Source organism: Marmota monax, unplaced genomic scaffold, assembly GCF_021218885.2.
Source record: "Marmota monax isolate L192 unplaced genomic scaffold, Marmota_monax_Labrador192_F-V1.1 WCK01_AAM20220418_F8-fsc00116, whole genome shotgun sequence".
Taxonomy (NCBI): Eukaryota; Metazoa; Chordata; class Mammalia; order Rodentia; family Sciuridae; genus Marmota; species Marmota monax.
The window spans coordinates 2,644,728-2,669,034 of NW_026695220.1; the positions used below are offsets into that span (position 1 = coordinate 2,644,728).

A 24,307-nucleotide genomic window follows, 5' to 3' on the forward strand; every position below is an offset into this window, starting at 1 on the left:
GCCAAGATTTCTATTTGAACGACTACCTCCTAGGATGCTAAATTGTCAACCTTTAGGAAACATCATTCTTTTAGCCTCCCTCTATTTCTTAGGAAATCAGTAGAAATTTCTAGTCAATTTGCAACTCTGAATTGGCTGCCTTACTAAATGAACATTCTCTATTGTTCTCACATAGAGGAGTGATATTTTATTTCTAATTTTTGCTTGAAGTCAATAAATACCTGCCTCTATTAATATTGATCATTTTGTACTACATTTTATAAAAAGACAGCACCTGGCATACTGTCACACAAAAATACACTTGCTATTTTAAAATATTATCATTGCCCTATTACAAATATCACATCTTTTACTATCCCTATAAGTATTTTCTCTGTTAATTATAAGTTGTCAAAAATACACGCCTAGTGATTAAGACACAATAAAAATGTATAACATCAATTATATATTTGGGCTTACAGGTTTATCTTATTCATCATGGCTGTGAATTGATGCATAGGTGCAATATACTGAAGATGAATACTGTGATCAAACCAGCAGTATGTGACGACATGCCAGTTCCCTTGCTAAGTAATGTTGGTATCCTATTTATTATAGCTCTGTATCAACCCTATGGATAGTTTGAAATACAAGTGTCCTTTTAAATAGTTCGTGAAGATCAAAGGCACATTTTTACATAGAAACCAAAGAGAAGCACTTTTGTAAAAAATGAAAACACTTACGGGAACCAGGAATTTTTTAATCTCTTCCAATGCATGACTCATACGTGAATAAGCTTCCCCAGGAGGAGCAAACACTTCAATTAATACATGAAGTTCATCACTCAAGTGGGCATATTTGGCTTCCCCACTCTTCCTTAATTCTTCTTCCTGTGAAAGAGGTTATTTTTAGAAATACAAATCTACTCATTTTGCATTGATTTAACATTTACTGAGAATGACAAAAGGGCATAATCTAAGCAAATTTTCCACGAGTAGAAAGAAACCCTGTGAGAAATAAAAATATGCTACAAACCATTTAAAGATTTTTAAAATGATTTTTGAGTGTTTCAGTGCTTTTAAAAGCCCTGACATAATTATGCATCTACAACAGATTTTAATCAGCTAAATGAAAATGCTCAACATCAGAAAACAAGTCACAGAAATGCCATTAACTCTTTCATGCACGTTGCTACATTTTGCAAGGAAAATATTTTTGTGTGTGTGTCTAATGAATCGTATTTTGCAGATAATAAGCAGATTATCACAATGTTCCTTAAGAAAACTAAACTCTCTACTTTTTGAGAATATATAGATTATTTGCTCATGATAAAAGGTACATAGGCAAAACCACAGCTTACCTTCCAGTCCCTGTTTCCATTGCCAAAGTAATCATTGAGCTTCATGCCCACATGTTTTCTATCATTCAGTCATTCACTGCATTGTTTTGGTCAACATGGGTATGTTAATGGAATGGTAGTTAAAGATCATGTTGGCATTAATTCTGCGAAAGCTCTGTAGCATCTGATTAACCAACAATACGATTTTCTTGGATAAGATTTGTTTTTATATGGTTCTGTGCCCAAGTCATTATTGAAACCTGATTAATTCAGTGTAAATGCAGAGCAAATCTGCATGTTGATAAATGTATTTTTGTTCTTGTGCACTAAGCATTTTTCACATATTATTTCTAATCACAATATTTTGCACATATTCACATATTACAGATTAGGAAAAAGAAAACTTAAGTAGCTTCAGCAAAGATCAGATTCAAAAAACAGCTCATCCTGCAGCTAGGTTTGCATTTCTTTTGGAATTTCAAAGGAGCAAAATTTGTTTAAAAAGTTAACATACACATTATTAATTATGTGTACCTTTCTTGTCCTCAACAGTTCTTAGTGAAACAATGAGCACTTATTTCATTAAATTTCAAATTTCAAACACATAATTTTGTTTTCTTTGAAGATTAAATGGAAAAGCCATATGAATAGACCTAACCTGGATAAACAAAAGCAAATCTGCTATTGATTTCATGGGTCAACTGTGTGACCCATGCTAATGTGAATGTGTATCTGACTAGAAATATACAGTGTTTGAGAACATGAAGGATCTGTGAAAGAGACAGGAAGGTGCTCTGCTGTGTGTGTATGTGTGTGTGTGTGTGTGTGTCCTTCACACTCCTCAAATTTCACAATAGGAGCACCTTTCAGATTCATAATCTACTCTCTACTTACTTCCCTAAGAATACTTTCTCTCTTAGACTAGAACTTTTAAAAAATTTGTTCTTTCTAGATAAACATGATAATAGAGTGTATTTTCACGCATTATATATACACAAAATAAGTACAACTTGTTCCAATTAGGATCTCCTTCTTATGGTTGTGCATGATGTGGGGTTACATTGGTCGGGTATTTACAAATAAGGATAAAGAAGTTATGTCCAATTCATTCTACTGTTTTTCCTATTTCCATCCCCCCTCCTGTCCCTTCATTCCCCTTTGTCTAATCCAATGAATTTCTATTATTCTCTCCTGATGTTTTGGGTTAGCGACCATATATCAGAGAGTAGAGTCTGCCTTTTTTTTTGGGGGGGGGGACAGGCTTATTTCACTTAGCATAACATTCTCCAGTTCCATCCATTTATAAGCAAACACCAAAATTCCATTAATCTTTATAGCTGAATAATATTCCATTGTGTACATATACCACATTTCTTTTTCTTTTTTTCTTTTTTATTTATATATGACATCAGAATGCATTAAAATTCTTATTACATATATAGAGCACAATTTTTCATATCTCTGGTTGTATACATAATATATTCACACCAATTCATGTCTTTATACATATACTTTGGATAATAATGATCATCACATTCCAACATCATTAATTACCCTGTGCCCCCTCCCTTCCCATTTAACTCTTCTGCCCTATCTACAGTTCATCTATTCTTCCCATGCTTCCCCTCCCTATACCTTTTATGAATCAGCCTCTTTATATCAAATAAAACTTTCAGCATTTGGGTTTTTGAGATTGCCTAATTTCACTTAGCATTATTTTCTGTAACTCCATCCATTTAACCTATAAATCCCATGATTTTATTCTATTTTATTGCTGAGTAAGGGTACCTAGGTTGGTTCAATAGATTGGGTTTTGTGAATTTACCTGCTATGAACTTTGATGTGACTGTGTTACTGCAGTATCCTGATTTTATGTCCTTTGGGTATTAACCAAGGAGTGGAATAACCAGGTCAAATGGAGGCTCCATTCCAAGTTTTCTGAAGAAACTCCATACTGCTTTCCAGACTGGTTGCACCAATTTGTGCAACTCATACACCAGCAATGTATGAGTGTACATTTACCCCCACATCCTTGGCAATATTTATTGTTACTTGTTTTCTTGATAATTGCCACTCTGACTGGAGATGGAATCTCAGTGTAGTTTTGATTTTCATTTCTCTAATTGCTAGAGATGTTGAACATTTTTTTTCATGTATATTTTTGACCATTCATGTTTCTTTTTCGGTGAAGGTCCTGTTCAATTCCCTTGCCCATTCATTTATTGGGCTACTTGGAAATTTTGGTGTTAAGTTTTTTGAAATCTTTGTATATCCTGGAGATTAATGTTCTATCTTAGATGCTGATGGTAAAGATTTTCTCCTATTCTCTAGGCCCTCTCTTTACATTCTTGATTGTCAAACTAAAATTTTCGACTTAATGGTTTTTCTTAATGCCCGATTCTCAATTTGGGAAGGAGAAGCAGCTTTGAATCAATGTACCATGAAGTGTAGTAAATATTTCTTTTCTCTCTAGGGCCTGCTGGGATGCAAGCTGCTTGTTAATTCAGAGGGCATCTCAGCATGAGTATAAATGCTAGAGTAGTGAATTCAGAGATTTCTTGATCCTGACCCCTTCTCATTACTTCCAAAACAAATTTCCAGCTGGTTATTTAGGGATTCTTGCTAGACACATTTGGTATGCTGCCTGAGTCTCTGAGATTACAGGTGTGTGCTACCATGCACAGATAATCTGAGAGTTTTAAAAATCAAACATTACTGTGGTAGAAAGTGTGAAAGAGGAGGAAGGTGGCTACAGTAGACTGGTTGATCAGGAGGAGTGTTCTCATCTCCAATACTTGGAAATCCAAGTTATTATGTAGGATGGTTTCTGTATTTTTAACCCTCTTAAATATTTTTTAAAACTACTAGCTTGATATTCTTCAAATAATAAATCTGCTTTTCTCAAGGTATTTAGTGAGTTCTACAAGATGGAACTAGCTGATTTAGCAGATATATCACCCAGTCTCAGAGTTTCAACACAATAGAAATTTATTTCCTATCACAAAGTTCCCAATAGGGGTCCATCTGGGGCACCTTTCTCTACACAGAAATCTAAGTATGCAGGATTTTGCCATTCTTTGGTTCCTCAACCTTCTACTGTTTCACTGTGAAGGCCATTAATGGAGTAAAGAATATGGTGAACAACCTGTGGAAGGTTTCCATGAGAAACATAAAATTAGCATTTGACAGTCCTGACTGTATCCCCTAATAAAGAGGATGTTGAATGTGTCCTAGTTATGAAGTCAGAAGGAAGAAGGCATGGGCTGGAGAATACTCACTATCTTCCGTAGAAGAGAAATGTTCCAGAATTGTATGGTTCAATGGAAATACATTTTAGTAGCTACATTAAAAATACTAAGAGAGAGGTAAAGTTAATTTTAATGATAGGTGTTTTCAAACAATATATCCAAAATATGATATGCAATTAATATAAAAATATTACTAAGATATTTAAATATTTTTTCTCATGCTGTCTTTGAGTGAAGTGTGTGTTTTATACTTACAGCATATATCAATTTGACCTAACCACATTTCAAGTGCTCAATAAGCACATGTGCCAGTGGCCATCATAGTAAGATACCACCTTTCTATGTTTTTCAGAGAAAAAAAGGTAAAATCTGACAAAAATATTGGCCATCAAATTTGTAAATTGGGATGATAAAACCAACATCTAAGATAAAATCATAAATAACTGGACATTTTGTCTTTACCTTGAGCAGGGAGCAGAAAACAGAGGAAAAGGTTAGTTTAAACATAGATGTAGAGAATATTTTTTAAAGAAAAGACTCAAGCATCTATCTCATTCAAACATCCTTATCTTCAACTGAGAAAACTGAGGTTTATGTACTAATCAACTTCCTATAGCCTACAGAATAAGTGAAGATTGAAGCCAAGAGTTAGGCAGGATTGGGTAAAAATTCTAATGAAGATTAAAAAGAAAAAAAAAGTGAACTCAGCAGAACTATCATAAGCTATTGTGGATTGTTCTCAAAGTGAGGTTTTTCTTTTCTTTCTTTTCTTTTCATTTTTGAAGGTATGTTGTTTAAACTCACCCACCGGGGTGACTTGACAAAGTCAAAACTTCCAAAGATTTACCTTATCTTTATATTTGATATTAATATAATAATACTTACCTCATAGGACTTGTATGTTTTGAGAAATTTGAAGAACATTTTATAAACTAGAACATTGTATACAAATATCTTATTATTATTATTCTCCATATTCTCAAGCAGTATTAGTAAGATACTGTTTGGTTGTTTCAACAGAGACCAAAATAAATGTGGCTGAAGCATGTAGGTGTGAGTTATTTCTTTCTCAAGTCCAAGTCTGAGCTTAGGTATCTATAGGGGCAGGTGGCCCATCTCAGCACTCATATCCAGAGATCTAGGTTCCTTCTGTGAAACTCAAACAGCCCCTTGGATGTTGCTCTCATCAGTGTTGATTAAGGAAGCTACACAGCCTCCATCATTTTTGCATACTCCTCCATGGGAAGAGAAAAGAAACAGTGGGAGGCCAAAGCTTGTAAGGGCATGCACTGGATGTTACATATCTTATTTTTGCTCAGGTGTCTTTTGCAGGAACATAGTCATATGGCAGCCTTGGATTGTGAATGTGATCTCAGACTAAGTGGCCATGGATCTGTCTAGAATATAAGTTCTTTCTTTATGTCAGGAAAAAGTAAGAATGTGTACTTGGTGGCAATGAGTTGTTTCTGATAGTTTTCATTCAAGTTTAGTTAAATTGATACTCCATTGTTAATCTTGGTAAGAGACTAGCCAGTGTCTGCTAGAATGCATAAACTGTTTTTTTCTTGAACAATACTATGTCTCAGTTGGCTTTATTAAACAAATCCCCAAGTATCATTTGAATATGGACAGACATCACAGCCACATTGAATGGTATTCCTGGACACCAGTAAATATATATTTAGTAATTTTGGAAGTCTCTTCAGGTATTTCTTAAACAAGAATCCCAAATAAATTTGTGGGAAAAAGGTTTATTTTACAATAAATGTAAAATTATCTCACAAGTTGAATTCCAATTGGATCCTAGTGTTTAAAAATTTATGCTTGATGTTAAAATAAAAGTTTGTTCATTTTTCTTTTGCATGTTTTTAACAAAGGTCATGATATCTTGGGATATTATGCTAGACACAGCAGTGACATAATAGCAAAGAGGGTAAACAAAAAAAGATTCAAAAAGTCAGAAATGTTAGAAAAATTCTGAGCGTAAAATGAATACTTTCAAATTTAATACTACAGAAGAATAGATATTTGTCTAATACAGGCACAGAAAAAGGCAGATGGGGTAAGTCTAAAGAATGCAAGATGCACATACGAGAGGTTGTATGTACTTGACATAATTCAAAATTATGTTTAAAGACTGCACACTTATTTGATATTATTTAGTCTCACATGAAAATGTATACCTACTCCAGTGAGACCGTTTACTTTCACTACTGACCTTCAGACAATGATTTGTGCAGTCCATGTTTTAAAATATGAAAGAAAGCACAGGTTAAATATTTTCTTCTATGTAAAAATATTAATTGGTAAATATAAAAGACACTAAGCAAAGTCAATTGGGAAAACAGAATGTAGTTTTACTTATTCCCGAACACTGCCCTCATGTATGCCTTGAGGTAAAATATAAGTGAAACATACTGGTTTTATTAGATTTTTTCATAGAGAAAAGCATGGCATGAAATAATGTCTAATTTGAATTAATTAGTATACTTAATTGTTAAAGAGATGTTTATGGAAATTTCTCTTATGAATTATCATCTGCATTTCATGTTCTACAAACAAATTTTTCTGACTTTGAAAACATTTTCACAATTAGGAAAATTTCCTCTTAGTTCATAATAGGATGTCCACTGAAATCCCCAAAATTAGATTAAAAAAAAAAAAGTTCGTATGGTTGGGGTTGTGGCTCAGTGGTTGAGTGCTTGCCTCACATGTATAAAATACTGGGTTTGATTCTCAGTACTGCATATAAATAAACAAATAAAATAAAGGTCCATCAGCAACTAAAATATATTTTTTAAAAATCCATAAACTACACAAATAAAGATAACTATTAACTCTAATTCTAGGGTATTTTCTTCAAGCCTCCTTTTTTATAATAATCATGGTGGAATAGAAGGCATAATTTTGGTACTGCTTTTTAGATGACAGGCATGAGAAAAGTAATTCTCATGTATTATCTTGTTCTATCTCTACAATTATACTTCATGCCAGATAATATTAACCCCCAACTTTACAAAACGGAAATTGTTTCACAGAGAAACTAGTACAGAACACTATATAGACTATAAATCCTTACCATCTCATCTCAAAGATCAAGCTTTTAATCACTATGGGTATGTTATTATTTAATAGGTAATTGAATGCAGGAAAACTTTTGGCACATCCAGACTTCCCCAAAATATTTCTGGCTTCTAGAAGACATTAACCAGTGGTCTCCCAGAATTTCCTATTATCTCATCCCATGTAGCACTGTGGGCTCCAGAGTATGCTATAGCAAGTTATAGGTCATATTTACTAAGCCACAGATCATTTTTCCTATCTCCCCAAAGATTTTGATTCTTTAGGAGCTATACCTCCACTAGGGCTGGCTGAACTGTCATTTCATGGTTCTTATCACACACATCATAAATTGCTTAGCTCAAAATGTTAATGAGCTCACTTCCCATTATTTGTATCTTACTCTGTCTGCAATATACCATTCCAAATACATCATTCCTCCAAAATTTTCAAGTTCAGGGTAGCTTACACAGTTTCTCTTGGATTATTACATTGTATTCCTAAAGCAAATGTGCTCTGTTTCATGGACAGTTTTTTCACCATAAAGGTAGTTATGGTTAGGATGCCCCCATCCCTGATTCCATCTGGTATGGGGCCTTGGGTTTGCTTACAACAGCATAATACATTTTAGTTCAGATGATTCAAGACAACCTCTATCCCCCAATCTGACACAGGATAAGATGCCCCATGTGCTCTGACTGGATTTGCCAATTGTCAAATTGAAAATAAAACCCATAACTTCTTGAAATACTCCAAAATATATACTCATAGAATAATTTATGAAGATCATACACTTCATTTACAATCACTGGAAAGCACACAGCAAGGATTTCACGTTGAAGATCCCATTAGGCACAACTTTACAAAACTCTCATTCTCATTCCCCAAGTCTTTCCCTGCATCATTACCACATTTTAATTTTCTTTTGCCTGTCTTCAAGTCTTAGTATCTCTCTACTGTCACTTGGATATTTCTAGGGAAAACAGAATAATATGGTATTTGAGTACTAATTCCAAGGCCCACATGACCAGTTCATTGGGCTGTTCAATAAAATAAAGGGGAAGTCATTTAATTGACCCTACTATTGTTAGAATGATACTGACCAGATTAAATTGCTATATTGTATGCATGTGTGAATATGTAAAATTTAATTTTGGTCTCACTATGTTGCTGAGGCTAGCCTCAAACTTACAACCCAAATTTACAAACTTCAGCTTCCCAAATGGTTGGGATTACTGGTGTTCACTACCATGCTCAGCTGATTTTGCATTTTTTTTTTTTAAAGAGCATGTCACAAATTGTTCATGTTGTGATGTAGATCATGAGTTCCTTCTTGGCACTATTACACATGATGATATTTTGTCCTTGCTTCTGGTGTAAGACATCCCACCATCACCACTGTTGCTAGGAAAAAGTCCTGAGCAAATTGAGGTGATGCCATAGTCCTATGCACACATTTAGGTGTACACATGTATCACAAGCCTAAGAAATATGTAGTCTTTCCTTAAATATCTAATTATAGAATCAATCTTTACTAGCATCCACTTAACTGACTCACCACATCAACCAATACTTTTTGGCCATATCGTTAAACTAATGTTCATAGCAGCCTTACTGCTCAAGCTTGGGGACTGTTCTATAGTCTACCCACACACTTCAGTCCCTCTAACTTGAATTGTATAAACAGTCACCAGAAATTGTTCCTATACAAGTTTATATCGGCTATATTTACTATTATTATTTTGTTTTTGTATTTTATTTTTACACTTGCCCATTCAGCTCCTTAAAAGTTTCCCAAAACTTCCAGATCAAAAACATGTAGGTTATAAAGTCTTTTACTATATTCAGACATTGCTTGTGTAAATTAAGATAAGTACTGCCAGAAAGGTTTCTCCCAATATTTTCTTTCTACATCAATTGTAGTGTCACCACTCCATTTTGTGATTTATCTTTTTACATGTCTGTTTCATAATTGTATAGGGCTTCAAATTATTACTACATTCAGTATCTCTTCCATTAAATGAAGAACAAGGCATATATCTATATGTGGGGACACAGTCATAGTGTCAGAGTTGGTATAAATATTGTTTTATAGGGAATATAGTTGGGCTAATGAAGATGCAGATGGAAATCTTATCAGAACTTCCCTAATGTTACTGAATCAGAATTAGCAGAATCAGCCCTCATAGCCTCCCTGTCCCCTCCCCCAACTCCAAATTAGAAGGTCCAGTTAGGAATGTAAAGACCTTGGGCACCAAGATTCAAAAAAGAATTGTGTAAACAAGACTCATACATTACAAATATTCCATTCATTGAAGCCCTGAATAGCCCTTGCCTTTAAACTTGGCATAACCCTTTATCTCTGGTTATTCAGTGAGTTACTCAACTTTGAGCAATTTCCAGGCATGTATAAATACAACTTGTCCTTTCTCACATCTTTCCTTAATTTGCAGGCCCCCAATTATAGAACCCAAGTTTGAAAAGTTTTCTCCCCAACAATACATATGCATATTCAGTGATAATTTGTTTTGTAATCAAATAACAACTGAAGTTTTAAACACATTATTTATTTTGAGATTATAGGCACATATATAGTCTATGTAAGTAAATAAAATAATAGAAGCTTGTTACCCCCCCCCCCCCAAATAATGTGGTGTGCATAAACAAGTTAGGATCAGTAGGACCTCTCCTACTGAATCCCTCCTATCGGTAATTATCAAGCTGGATAATGGAACTGGCGGCTGTTGCACTTCTTACTAGACTATTCCAGTTTGGGGAGAATGAATACCTATATAGATAGAGTGACCACCCTTTGTATTTAGGAGTTGCCCTTAGTAGACTTTAAAGTAAAATCCAGAAAGAAAGTTCTAATAACTGGAAACTTTATCGTAATGTGTGAACTACCACAATATCCTTCACCTTAGAAACTGAATAGCTTTTTGTATTATTTTCCATGTATAAGAAAAAGAATTTCAAAATTTACTGTGAGCATATACCAACTATGCTTGCCTGTGGACATTCTGATATTGCCTTACATTCAAGAAGTCAGCCTTAAAAATGCTAACTAAAAGGCCTTAAAGGGGCTAACTGAAACAGATATTTTGCTCTTATGTTCCTTAGTCCCTTCACATGCAAAAGGAGATAAGGTAACCCCAGGGTAATTTTCAAATGTTGCTGTATGGAAGCACAGGGGTACCAGAAAGGTGCATCAGTCCCCACCCCACCCACTCACAGCAAAATGAGAGTCCTACTCCATCTATTCAACAACATTAGTCCATTCATTGATTCCATTCATATTGGAAAATGTCAGGTAAGAGATGGTTTTCTGAAAGCTCAATAACTAAAAACAATGGATAACATAAGACAAGATGATGTCTAAGACTTCTCACAGCTTTGGCATATTATGATTCACTTTGTGACTTTCATTTAGAGGCATGCTAACACATAAAACTTTAATATCAGGAAATACTACTTTCCATATATATTGTCTTCTAGGATATATTTCCAGAAAAAATTAAAATAAAGGCCACTTAGCATGCTAATTTTTGAGCATCTCAAATAAGGCCAACATTGCATATTTTACATATGTTATGCCATTTAATCTTCAAAATAGATGTCAGGACACTGTGGAAGCTTCTGAGTATAGTAGAAAGAATAAAACTGTTTTGGAAGCAGTGAAACCTAGATTTGAATTAACAGCTCTGATATTTGCTATCAATTGTATTTAAGGACAGTTAATTTTTTCAGGCTTCAGTTTTTTGCTTTATTTTTATCTAAAGAATGAGACAGTTGTAGATTTCTCATATAAAGATGAAATGCAGTAATATATTAAAATCATAAGCATAGAACCTGGCATATTTTAAAAACAGAAAAAATGAAAGATTTTTGTCTCAGAGGAACTTAGTAATATGGTTGCAGTTATTCAGTTAGGGGATTAAATTCATTTAACCTGACTCCAAAGCTATATACATTCTTATGTTAGTGGATGTTTATTATGAACATTACGTTCACTTGAAAAATACATGTTTCAAATGTGTAAGAATATATCAGTTTAATGCTAGTATCACAATAATTTAAATGTACAACTTTAAGGGAATATAGTCTTGAAAATTATTATAAATTCAAAAGCTCAAGTGTTTTAAAAAGATAAGGACAATTAACACTACCATGGGTCTTAGTCTGCTCAGGATGATATAATGAAATGTCATAAACTGGGTGGTTTTAAACAACAGACATTCATTTCTCCTAGTTTTAGAAGTCTAAGATGAAGGTGTCAGCTGATTCCATTCCTGGTGAGGGGTCTCTTCCTGTCTTGGAGGTGATCACCTTCTTGAAATCTCATATGCAAACACAAAAAAAGACTCCAGTTTCTTTCTTTTCCTATGAGGCATTAATATCAACAATTACTCTTCCAATTTTGGAAGAATGAATACCTACATAGATGAAAACTGGGGCTGTATCTTTTTGAATCTTGCCAAAGACCCCACCCCTACACACCATCACCATTAGGAATCAGGGTTTTAACATCTGAATGTTGGGCTAAGGGGACAGACCCTAGTACCAAGTATACTTTCTTGAATTTGCAACATTCACATAAATAATTAAGTTAGTGTCCCTAGTGTGTACATGGACAAGATAACATTGAAAGGACACACGTCATGATAGTTGACAATCTAGTTTCTAGTTTCAGGGTTAAAAATCTCAGTTTTTCCACTTAAAAGTGCCTAAAATTGGGCACTGGACTTTACTATATGGTGCTTTTGATAAATTGGTTATCTGCAAAATAATGATATAGATAATAGAAATCATGCAGTAAGCAATAATCACATATCACTATTGCTAAATATTATTATAGTAAATATCTCAGATTTAAAACAATACACTAAATTATATATGAATGAAAAGAGTTAATATATTCTTAGATATCAATTAATCTCACTCAAGTAGCTCTTCCAGTGACAGGAATAAACTAAATAATAAAAAAGTTGAAAATGCATGATATACAGTATATGAAAGTTTTATACTTTGGTTTTTACTTTAGCAATTATTATTGTCATATTTTGTCCTCAGAGTTATAATTTACTAAAGTGCTTTTTGCAGGCTTTTTCTTCTTAATGCCCCAGGGAACTTTCTTTTAACATAAATCCTCTTCAGAAATAAATAAGTCTATTGTCTGCCCAGCTTTCACCATCAAGAAATTCAAATAAACACACATTTATTATTTATAATGTGGCCTGAATGGAATTTGTCTGAATCCTCAATTTAAAAGCATTTTTAAATAGGCATGTGTGGAAATTCTTTTAATCCAGTATAAACTAGTCACCCACCATTTAAATACACAAATTGAATGTATATGCATGCATGATACAGAAGCAATGAAGAGTTCCTAAACAATACCTTGGGCTCTTGGTTCACTTCCAAATCCCTTCCTTTACTGAACTGAATGAGGCAAGAGTTCCAGGTTAAGGGCCCTCACTCTACAAGTGGTCAGTTCTGGGAGGGGGATCTTCTCACTGGTACCTGCCCACTTCTTTATTTACTGGATTCACAAAGGTCAAGTACCAGAAGTATAAAAGTACCATAAGATCAAGGGTGATATTTTTAAAAAATAACATAGGATTTTATTGTTTTAAATCTGAAGAGATAAATAGGCATTGTCTAATATAAGTTTATTTACCTTGAAATTGGAAATAGTGGGTTTATTAGAACCTTAATTTAAGGAAGTCAAATAATACACTCTGGGTTACAAGGATGGTCTAACTCCCAAACTGTGAGCTAATAGTGCCTGAAATAGTGTTTAGGTACAATGAAAACGCCCTTTCACTCTCCAAGAAAAAGATGGCAATTGATCTGGACCAAATGAAATCTATAGGAATGTTCATAACTCCTCCTTCTCAATTAACATATCAAAGATTGTTCTCATATGCTGTATTTAAAATGCAGTTTCTTAGTAACAAGGTTGCTCACAAATACTTATTTTTGTTACCGAAATCTTGGTCCTTTTCCCCCATGCCAATCCAATAAGGAGGACATGGTTTGGAGAAAGAGCACAAAGAACCTTCATTGCTTTGCTAGCAAAGGAGAAACATAGGTGACTCCTGTGATTCTGCTCATAAGCAGGAAAAAGGGGCTTTTAAAGAGTTGATTCAAAGGCTATATTCTGCTTATTCTCTGTTGGGATTGTAATTCACTTGTTAATTTGGGAGACTGTCATTTTTTGAGATCTTCTGGTACCATGCCCAAAGTCTGGATTACTTCATTCCTGTGATAGCTATGCACTCAAGTACAGATAAATCTGCCTAACATGGGAAAGAAAGGTAATCCTGTTTCCCCAGATATTACGGAAGGGGAGAGATTAGAGAGGAACAAGGATAGAAACATCCATTTAAAAAATAAGTTGTGGTGGCAGAGAAGCAAGGGCTATATTCATAGCATAAAGTGGACCACTGTTACATTTGAAGGAACAAAGCAATATGGGAACAGAATTCTTTAAATGGGTTTCTCTAAACTTTCCGAATTCTAACAGAATGCATATAGGATCTATTGGAGAAAAGTAGGGGAAAACTGGTATGGGCTGCTGAAGCACACTGGGAAATAATGTTATAAGCCAGTGGTAGAGACCTAGAAAGAGGGGAGTGGGTCCTTGAAGGAATGTGGCACTCAGAGATCCATGGACTGATGGAGAGGGGCATAGGAGCATGCTTGTTCAGCTTGACCTCAAAGGCTGATGAGAAGGAACCAATAAGCAGGTCTCGCACACTTGTCTTTGAGGTTGGGAGAAATGAGGGACACCAGAAAGCAGAGGTGAGAGGAAACCCTTTCCAGGTCCACAGAGTGAGAATCTCTCTGCCTTCCACTATTTAGAGGATTCTATCACTATTGCACTTCAATAGATATGTGTAAGCTAACAAAAATAACAAACAACCAATACTAGCAGCCATAAAAAGGAAAATCAAGCAGAACATTTGAACCCTTGCCAGTTGAATTGCAAGAAAAGACAGATGAACACTTGAACGAGAAAACATTTTTGGAAGCAGCTGAGGATATAAAATGCAGGTACAAAAATTGTGTAGTGTTGAAAGACCCATTTTGCATGTAAGGAAAATATGAATTAAAATAAGAGAAAAATTTTCCCTGTTGAAAATAAAGAAAAAGAGTTCCTCCCCCTCCTTTTTCTCAGAGCATTTACATTAGAAAACATGTAATTATAAGAATTGCTCCTCCTTTTGAAGTTATCTAAATCCTTTTGAAAATTAGATAGGCTTTTTCTCAACTTTAAGACCAAGGAATGTCTTTCTTCAGGCTCAGGAATCATTTCTTTGAAATGTAAATATCAACATGCACCCAGAGAGCATCCCTATCTCCAACTTATGTGGAAGGATAGGTGCCTAATTTCCAAGCTGCAAATGAACCTCCAGTGTTATAGTTATAAGTTTGTTTTTACCTCTGGATAAAGGTAATTAGCTAATTCAGATAGCCACCCCAATTAGTAAGCAAAGTTAGAGTGGATTATATGTGGCATAATTATATGTGAATGGTGCAGTCAAGTCCTCTTGCTTCAGGCTTGGTAATTGTTTAAACTAAGAACATGAATGTAATGGGTTGTGCTTGTTGGGTACATAAAATGGAAAGATTTCTCTGTCTTTGCAAGCTCTCAGCAGATTGACTGCTTGTAATGTGCATCACATTCTGGTTTAATACTCATTCAATAATAAAAACATTTACTTTCTGTACTTTCCTTGTGGAGAGGTTTTCTGGGTTGGAAGAGTGTATCTTTAATAATATCTCCCCAACACCCACTGAAGCCAATGCAAACCCATGCTATTGTGATTCTGACTATATTCCCTTGTACTGTCTCCATGAAACCAGAATTTGTCTCTTTGCCTAAGGACTTGCTCAGGCCTAGCAGACAGCTCTTCCCAAACACACAGCAGAGAGGAAATTTCAAATCTCATCTAGAGACCTGGGTGGAGGCTGGAAGGTGGAGATGTAACTACCCTAGCTGGGTGGACCACTGGAAGGACTGGCTTTCAAGTTCTCCTTCTTCAAAGATCCTTGGTAGAATAAACTCCAGGTGCCCACAGTTTTGAGTTGCTTGCACATATCCCATGTCAGTGTTTCATTCACTTTCTTATTATATTTCATCATTCCTTTACTTGGGCTAGTATGTCCTTCCAGTTAAACTTTACCTAAGTAAATCTTGCCACAGAGCCTTTCTTTCCAAATAAATTTCACATAAGCAAATCCTGCCTCATTGTGCCTTTTTCAGGGGGAACTCAAACCAAGACAGTCCTTTAGATTAGATTAAGAAGAGAATGACTAGAATCAGGATATTTTTTTTCCTTAGAAAGATTAAATGTAAAAGAAATTACAAACATAAATAAAAACAATACAGAAAATATCCAGGATGTTGAAGATACACTTAGGGAAGCTAAGATATAAATAATATTGATAGAGGACAGGCAGACATGACTGGGGGGAACATGAGTTGGGGAGGTTGTAACCATTTCACTGACCAGATCCCAGAAATCAGAGAGATAAGGATAATTTCCTCAATGGTGAAATCTGTAAGAACAGGTTCCAATTAGAATCAGTCAGCATGGGTCAAAGTGACCTAGAGTTGTCATGACAGTGAGAACTTGAAAGTCTGATGTCATCCTGCTGTCATTCAAAGGTCAAGAAATAGACCTGTGTGGGTCTGTCTAGAAACTTTCCTTCAAAGTATCCCCTTCCCCCTTTACTCTCCCTTCGAAAAAACTCATGCCAGTTACTCTGAGAGACATATCTGAAATATTTCAGGCATGTTTGCAAGAAGGGAGACTTCCACTCTGCCTCTATCTCACAGGAGGCCTCTGTCCTGGGACATTTGGTATTTCTGCCTAGTATCAATGGTTACCTCAATTCTTTTTCTTGTTACTTTCTGTGTTTAGGATTTTATTTATGAACCTTTGTTCTTTACTTTAGATTCTTAGTCAAAAATTTTTGAGATAATTGAGAGTTTATTTTGGCTAGAGCATATAATAAAGAACTGAGTATCTCCAGACTAGAATTCAGACATGCTTAGGAGTAGGAACTGAAACTTTTGCTTTTGGTGTTTCAGGGGGATAAAGCTACTCTGGCAATTGAAAGATTGTTGGTAAGGACAGAAATTGCTATAGAATTTGAAGGTCAGTGATTACAAGGTTTTAAACCCTGATGTCTGTTATTAGAGACCACTTTCGCTTCCTTTTACTCTCATCTTTGTGTGCAGACCAACAGAACATCATGGGACTTCATTCTAAGACAAAGGGGTCCCCTCCATCTATGACATGAACTATTCAACGCCCTTTGTCTCTAATGCTCAAAAGAGCAGCGTTCCTCATTCCTTAGTTGCCTGCTTGATATCTGTCCCTGCAAGACTTACATCTGGAATGTAAGCTGCATAAGCAATTGCCTGAATCAGTTCGAGACCAGAAAAAAGTGTCACGCTAAATCCAAGCCACTGTGGGACACTAATGGTTGTTTTCTCTTTTTTTGTACTCTGTAATTTTACTATCTCAATTAGTTCCTCCCTAAATGCTAGGAAAAGGGGAGAAAAAGGACAAGGCCATCTGGAGAGGTTGGCTGAACCAGGCCCCAGACCTTTCAAGGATGCTTAATAGATTATGTATTCTGCTTTGTGGACTATGCAAGTATTACCCCAAACCACAGGGACCTAGCTCCATAAAAAAAAAGAAGCTGACATGACAAGCCTGGGAACCTCTAAGGGATGCCCTACTTCCCATAGGTTTTTCTCTTTTCTCCAGATGGGAAAGGACTCTGCACAGAGAAGGAAAATGGAAAAATCCCATATGTACAGATTTTCTTATTCTTGAGAAATTTTCCTGAGTTTTACCCTCTCCCAGAGACCTCATGGGCTCTCACATTTTTTTAAATATTGGGGAAGACTCTAATGGAATTCAGAAGTGCACTCTGGTCTGATATAGATGTTCCATATGCTCTTTTACCACAGTAATTATGGTAGTGACTGTCCACACACACACACCACACATACACACACACACTTCCACCTCTCCTTTTTGAGTTCATATTCTTTCTGGTGAATTCACCTTTGGTTCTGCACATCTAAATTAAGATATGTTTGTTCTGATTCTGATTAGATTTATTGTCTAACTGCAATTTTTTGCCCTTTGTTTTTCCTGCAGCCTACTCAAAGGTCAATTATTCAAGGGTAAACTATCAAATACACTGGAAAAGGAAAGAGATTATCCTGTTCAGAAGATCTTAAAATGAAGAATAAATAGTGGTTGTTGGTTGTCAACATGAAAATAACTCATGGATATATAAATGGCCATCTGAACTGTTAAATGTAATGTCCAGAAATGACTGGTAGACCCTGCCCCCGCCTTCCCCAAATGAACAGACCCCCTCCTTAGATCTACATCGTATAGCCTAAAATCTATTTTATATTATCACACAAAGGACTTCTGTAAGCTGGAAGTGGTGGAACACTCCTGAAATCCCAGAAGCTCAGGAAGCTGAGGCAGGAGGATCACAAGTTAAAAACCAGACTCTGCAACTTAGTAAGGCCCTAAGCAACTTAGAAAGACCCTGTCTGGAAAAACAAACAAACAAACAAACAAACAAAAACCCACAAAAAACAGACTGGGAATGAGGCTCAGTGGTTAAGTGCCTCTGGGTTCAATCCTTGTAAAGAAAGAAAGAGAGAGAGAGAGAGAGAGAGAGAGAGAGAGAGAGAGAGAGAGAGAGAGAGAGAGAGAGAGAGAGAAAGGAAGAAAGAAAGAAAGGAAGAAAGAAAGAAAGAAAGAAAGAAAGAAAGAAAGAAAGAAAGAAAGAAAGAAAGAAAGAAAAACTAACTTTTGTAACAGGTTCTATTTTAATTTCTAAAAGGTTGAATCTGACATATATTGTGAAACAAACATCTGTAGTTCTTTAGTTTCCTAACTGTTGGGAATCTAAAAACTGGTAAAAAGCTATACAATCTTTGTTTCCTATCTGTTCCATATATATTTGTTCATACATTTGTATTATATGCTGTCTATATATGTGCTTGTGTCTGCATATCATTTATATGATACAAAAATAGGCTTATAGACAAATTAGAACATATAAATTTTAAATGATGGGTTCATATGCCTTTTAGTTTATGTGATTTTCATAAAGCTTTGACAAAAAGTTAATTTCAATTGCATAAAGAGATAAAATTAAAGATGTCTTCAAAATTACTAACCCAGACAGTGGTAAGTCAATCAAGAGAGCACTGGTTTCTCTAAAATTTCAAAAGCACAGGATCCATTGCTTTTAAGGTTTTTCTTTGGTAGGAAAATATGGTTTAAAATGTCAATTAGGCTTTTCTGATGACTTAGTTTGCATGGGTAATCTAAAATTAACAGTTAAAAATGGTTAAATTAGATATAACATAGATGGGATAAACAAGTATAAATGTATTTATCAGAAGAGATAAGATGAATTTGCAAAGCTAAAATATAAAACATTAACTGCTAAATATAAATTCAAGTACTCTTAGCTTCTTAATTATATAGATAATATATATTTGGGTCTATTGAATGTGTTTTATAAATTGATGGTAAATGGAAAAAGAGTTTAAGATTTATATGTATATGGGTCTTTACTAAAAGCAAGGTAATTAAGAGTTAAAATTCTAACTATAATTGTAACTATATGCAAAGAGTAAAAAGGTTACAGTTGTATTTTCATTAGAGTACTGTAAATTTGTAATGTATTTCATCTTATTAAAAAGGAGTAATTTACTTAAGAAATTTTATAAAGGTTGTTTTAGAATGTAAATATAAGAAAGAGTCAGCAATTAGAAATAGATGTAAGAAAGTTATAAGTATAAAATATATTTTGGTTAAAAAATAAAAGGAAAAGGGAATGTTTCTGGATGAGAAAGCATTTTGTATGGTAAAGTCTAAGTTACAAAAGGCTTGTAGAAGTTGAATCTCAAAAAGTGTGTGATTAATTGTCTATAATTAGAAGATTTATTTAAGGTTTTTCTAAAGTCAAAACTTAATGTACTGATTTATATAAAACCAGAATCCAATTCTCTAAGTGATAGAATAACAGATTTCTTACAACAGATTTCTTACTACTCTTATCTATCAAGATAAATTCTTGTTTATATTAGATTTTATTATTTTATGACATTAAGTCTTCAAAGAATTAGCATTCATACCTATTTTAAAGTTTTTTTAAATAAATGTTTTAAAACTCTGGTTAAATATACAACTGTTATTTTAGGTTATTACAAAATACTTGACACTGAATGTGATTAGAGATAAACATATCTCTGAGAACTAAATACCTTTAACCAAGAACTTTGTCTCAGTGTGATGGAAAAATTGGTGAAAGGAAAGCATGTAGGTTTAAGACAGGCATGGTGACCAATAATTGCTCTCTTTTATACATTGTATCTGAGAGAAAAGGGCCACACTACCATTTTAAAATCTGGCTTAAGTCTCTTTGCTTTTACTACATAAATGTTTTATTATTATATAAATGAGATGTATGTATATATCAGATAATAAGCCTATTTCTGATCATTAACACCATTTACTAAAGTTATAGATTTAAAGCTATTCTTTAATTTTTTGGTAGTGATGCTAATCTATGCCAACGTGATTACAGTTACCTTCACTATTAATTCTAAATTTTACTTTAAAGTTTTAAATTGGGTTAATATAGAACATAAAATATAATTGTGATGCTAATTATTACTGGCTTCTGTGTATATTAGATGTATTCGTGTTTTCCACATAGTCAAGTCTTTTAAAATGCAAAGCTTAGGAAAGCACCTTACCAAGCTGGCATTCTCCAAACCAAAGTTGTTAGTAATGACAGTCTCTTTTAGATCTATATAAAAATAACAAATTTAGTTAGAGATCTATTTATGTCACTTACTGTTTTATATTTATAGCAAGGTAAATGTAACCTGTCATCTATAAGTGGCATATTTTTTTTTAACTCTTTACACTGGGATGAGAATTAAAATGCATTTTTGGAAAGGTGATAAGGAGAACACATGTGTTTAAAGGTTGACAATGTGGAACATGAAAACATTTTGCCACTTTTTCCACAAAAAATGAGTTAAGAGTCCTCTTAGACTTTATGTTTGAATCATGTTTCAGATGTATTGTTTTATTATGTTAACTGATAATCAGATTGACTCAGGAAACAATATATGAGAACTTAATAGAATGATATTTTCAAAGGAGGCAACCACTGGGCATGGTGGCACACACCTGGAATCCTAGTGATTTGTGAAGCTGAGGGAGGAGGACTGAAAAATTCAAGGCCAGCCTCAGCAATCTAGCAAGGTCCTAAACAACTTGGAGAGGCCCTGTCTCAAAATACAAAAATAAAATGTGTGGTGATACAATTCAGTGGTAAAATACCTCTCAATTCAATCCCAAGGATCTCTCCCCTACAAAAAAATTTAACCAAGATTAATCAACTGACCAGCCTCTCCTGAGATAAAGCTTTACTCTACTCCATGTTCGGATGGCTCCAAAGTGGATTAGAATTAAATTCATTTGAAATTATGTTCAAAAGATAGATTTTTGATGTAAAGATCATGGCGATCTCTAAATAAACAGGGATATAACACAAAACTAAGGAATGGTTTGGGTAAATTATAAAAGATATTTAAAGAAGCAAGAGAGGTTTAAAGGAAAGTAAAACTTGTAAAGGATTTCATACGTGATTGAGTGGGTCTTTGTACAGGCTAAATAGACATAAAAGATACATTAGTGTTATACAAACTATGTTTCTTGGTTCAAAGGTATTATACAAACCACATGTTTTTGCTGTTATTAATTTAATTTTCTATTTTCCTCTTATAACTTTACAACTGCTGCCAGTTACTCTCAGAACAACCTTAGTTAATTTAAGATAATAAGCCATCACCTCCAGGAAAGCTAGAATAAAATACTGACTTCTGGTGCTAATAGTGAATCTAATTAAATGAAGGGGTAACCATAAAATTACAGACATTAAAAGTAAAACCCATTACTCCACTTCAAGACTGGTGAACCTGGCCTACTAAATATTTAAAACCCAAACTGGAAATGAAAGTCAAGGAAGTGAAAGGGCTGTGGAAAAAGAGCAGCAATGTGTTGTGTTGCCCTTGTCCTCTATGGTCAGCCAAGACACAGGAAATGGTGGAACCCCTACAAGGGCCCAGCAACTCCAGTGAGTTACCTGACCTCCCTATCAGGTGGATCAGGAGGACCCTAGATAACAGAAGCCAACAAATCCACATTCTGCAAAGAGGGGCCAAGGGGAAAATGTCCCTGATGCTTCTAAGGGAAGCCATGTGTGGTCAGCAAGATCTTAACCTATCCTGGCAGATAGCATGACTGGTCAAGGAAGGCTAAGGAGCCAAGAGGCCTCTCACAAGTTTCCAAAATGCCCCTAACTTAGGGATCTCAGCTGACCGTAACTATAGATAGGAACAAAGAAACTCCTGGTTAAAGGGATTCATTTCATTCCATCTTTGAATGAAGGGAAAAGAATCCATACCAGGATATACCTCAGTGAAATTTAAACAAAAACAACAAAGTTAAAAACTCATATAAGCTTTTAGAAGTAGACTTAAAAGCAACAATGAAAAAATCTAATTGGCATTGAACTTCTCATCTAAAAATTTGTATTTAGAGAAAAGGGATAATAAATAGCATACTAAACACCATGCCCTATAATGAATGCTTTTCACAAATAATTTGATTTACTTTTGCAAAAATGGCACTCAGCATTCGATAACCCTCCTCTGAAAACACTGAAACTGGATTATTCCTGAGTTCTAGAGCCATAGGCGTTCTGGAGTAAAAAGGTGGTATTTCATGATTTTTAAGTACTCCACTAGAAGTTACAATATATATTATGCTCATCCAAGAAATACACTATTTAGGCTACCTGGGATTAAGTCCATTAAAATATTTTCACTAACGCAAATAGACAAAGACTACTCATAATAAGGCTCAATAACCTAGAATTATCGAAGATTTAAAATGTTTTGAGTATATGCCTACTAAAGTGATAAACAAAACAACAAAGAAAATGTTTATCAAGAATATAAGCATATGGGTACAGGTGGAAAGTATTTTGAAGTCACTTAGCATGCTGATTCTTAGTGGGGCTAGATTCTGTTTTCCATCTCAAGAAAAGTCCTCCTCAGGGAAGAAAAGCCTGAATGAAATCTGAGATAGGCATTCTGTGAGTTTGGAATAGGGCCCAGGAAGCAAGCAGTACTGAAAAGAAACTCATGAACCAATTAGTTAGTAAAGATAGCTAGAGAGCCAGGTAAGTGGGGCGGGGGTAGGGGGTGTTTGCAGTAAAGCAATCAAACCTGATAAATCACTTCTGAGACTTACAATGCTGAAAGGGCAAGTCATCACTGCCTACCAGTAATGGAAAAGCCAACACTGGTGAATCCCAGTTGGCAGAGTGCAACAGGCCAAATGCCCAGTTCTGAAAGAAACTTTACAGGTAGAATATCAATTTCAAGAAGGACATCTTGTGTAAACAGACATGCCTATGAAGGAAAGAGAAGTAGCATACCAAAGTAGTTGTAGCCTAGGGTACTGAAGCGGAGTGAGTAAGCCAAAGATGGAAAAACAAGAACAAACACAAAGGTTGCGAAAGAAGTTTTTGCAGAGTTGTACAGATGCTCTCCACTGTGCAGGCAAGGGCTAAGACAAATCAATTTATCCCTTGACAATGCGGTATGGAGTGCTTTACTTTGAACAAACACATTGTTTTGTTCACTAGGCAACCAAACTGTGATACAAACGCCATTAGAACCTATACAGTGGCTAACCATTGACTTGAACATAACTGGTGTCACATTTACCACACAGACTCAAGGTCAATGAATGCCTTAAGCAGAGAATACATACTGCTACTTTCTGAACATCAGACTCCATCTTGTTGTTCCTGCTTACAAGCCTTTACTGACACCCTATTTACCCGGCATTCAACAATTTCAACATGACCTTCCAGAACTATGTAATCTGGCACTGACTTGGTTCACCAGTTTCATCTTCTTCCATCCTTTTTGAAGACACACACACACACAAAAAAAAAAAAAAACAACCAAAAAACAACAACAACAACAACAAAAAACCAAGACAAAACAAAACTTAACCTATCTCTTAAGTCATCACACCCTTTCAAGCCACCATGGTTTTTGGCCTTATAAGATTCAGATCAGGTCTATTTGGCTACACTCTACAGACTCAACAACACAGAAATGATTGCTCCACAGTCCTGAATGGAACACCTTCTAAATGATATTATAGAATAAATATTTGGTATTATATTAACAGTATTAATAGTATCCTACATTAGAATGTTTGGTTCAATGAATACTTGTAAACATGAAGCATTTTTCTTAGGCATCTATTTTTGTATTGTATATTGTGTGTGTGTGTGTTTGTGTGTACTCATGCATGCACATACATGTATAGGTGTGTGTGGGGTAGGTGGGTAGATTAAGGCAGGGCAAAGTCAAGGGATGCTTCTTAGATCATATGTAAATGGTTAATAAGGTGTATAATATCTATATATATTTTTATTAGCTATTTTTTTTTAATCAAAGAAACAGACTCCCTATTACCTGGAAAATAAGTATTTTCCAGGGGGAATAGGAATTTGATCTTTT

General features: G+C 34.8%; 1 protein-coding gene across 18 annotated transcripts in view; it reads right to left on the bottom strand.

The window, feature by feature from the left end:
- Positions 1–24,307, bottom strand: part of Khdrbs2 (KH RNA binding domain containing, signal transduction associated 2) — a 587,319-nt gene that overhangs the window by 298,728 nt on the left and 264,284 nt on the right. For all 18 annotated transcript variants that reach the window (XR_009225748.1, XR_009225747.1, XR_009225735.1 and 15 more), the window contains exon 4: positions 723–869. Coding sequence is in view for 1 of the 18 variants with exons in the window: in XM_046432600.2 (XP_046288556.1) it covers positions 723–869 (147 nt within the window). In the remaining 17 variants the exon portion in view is untranslated. The remainder of the gene's footprint in view (positions 1–722; positions 870–24,307) is intronic.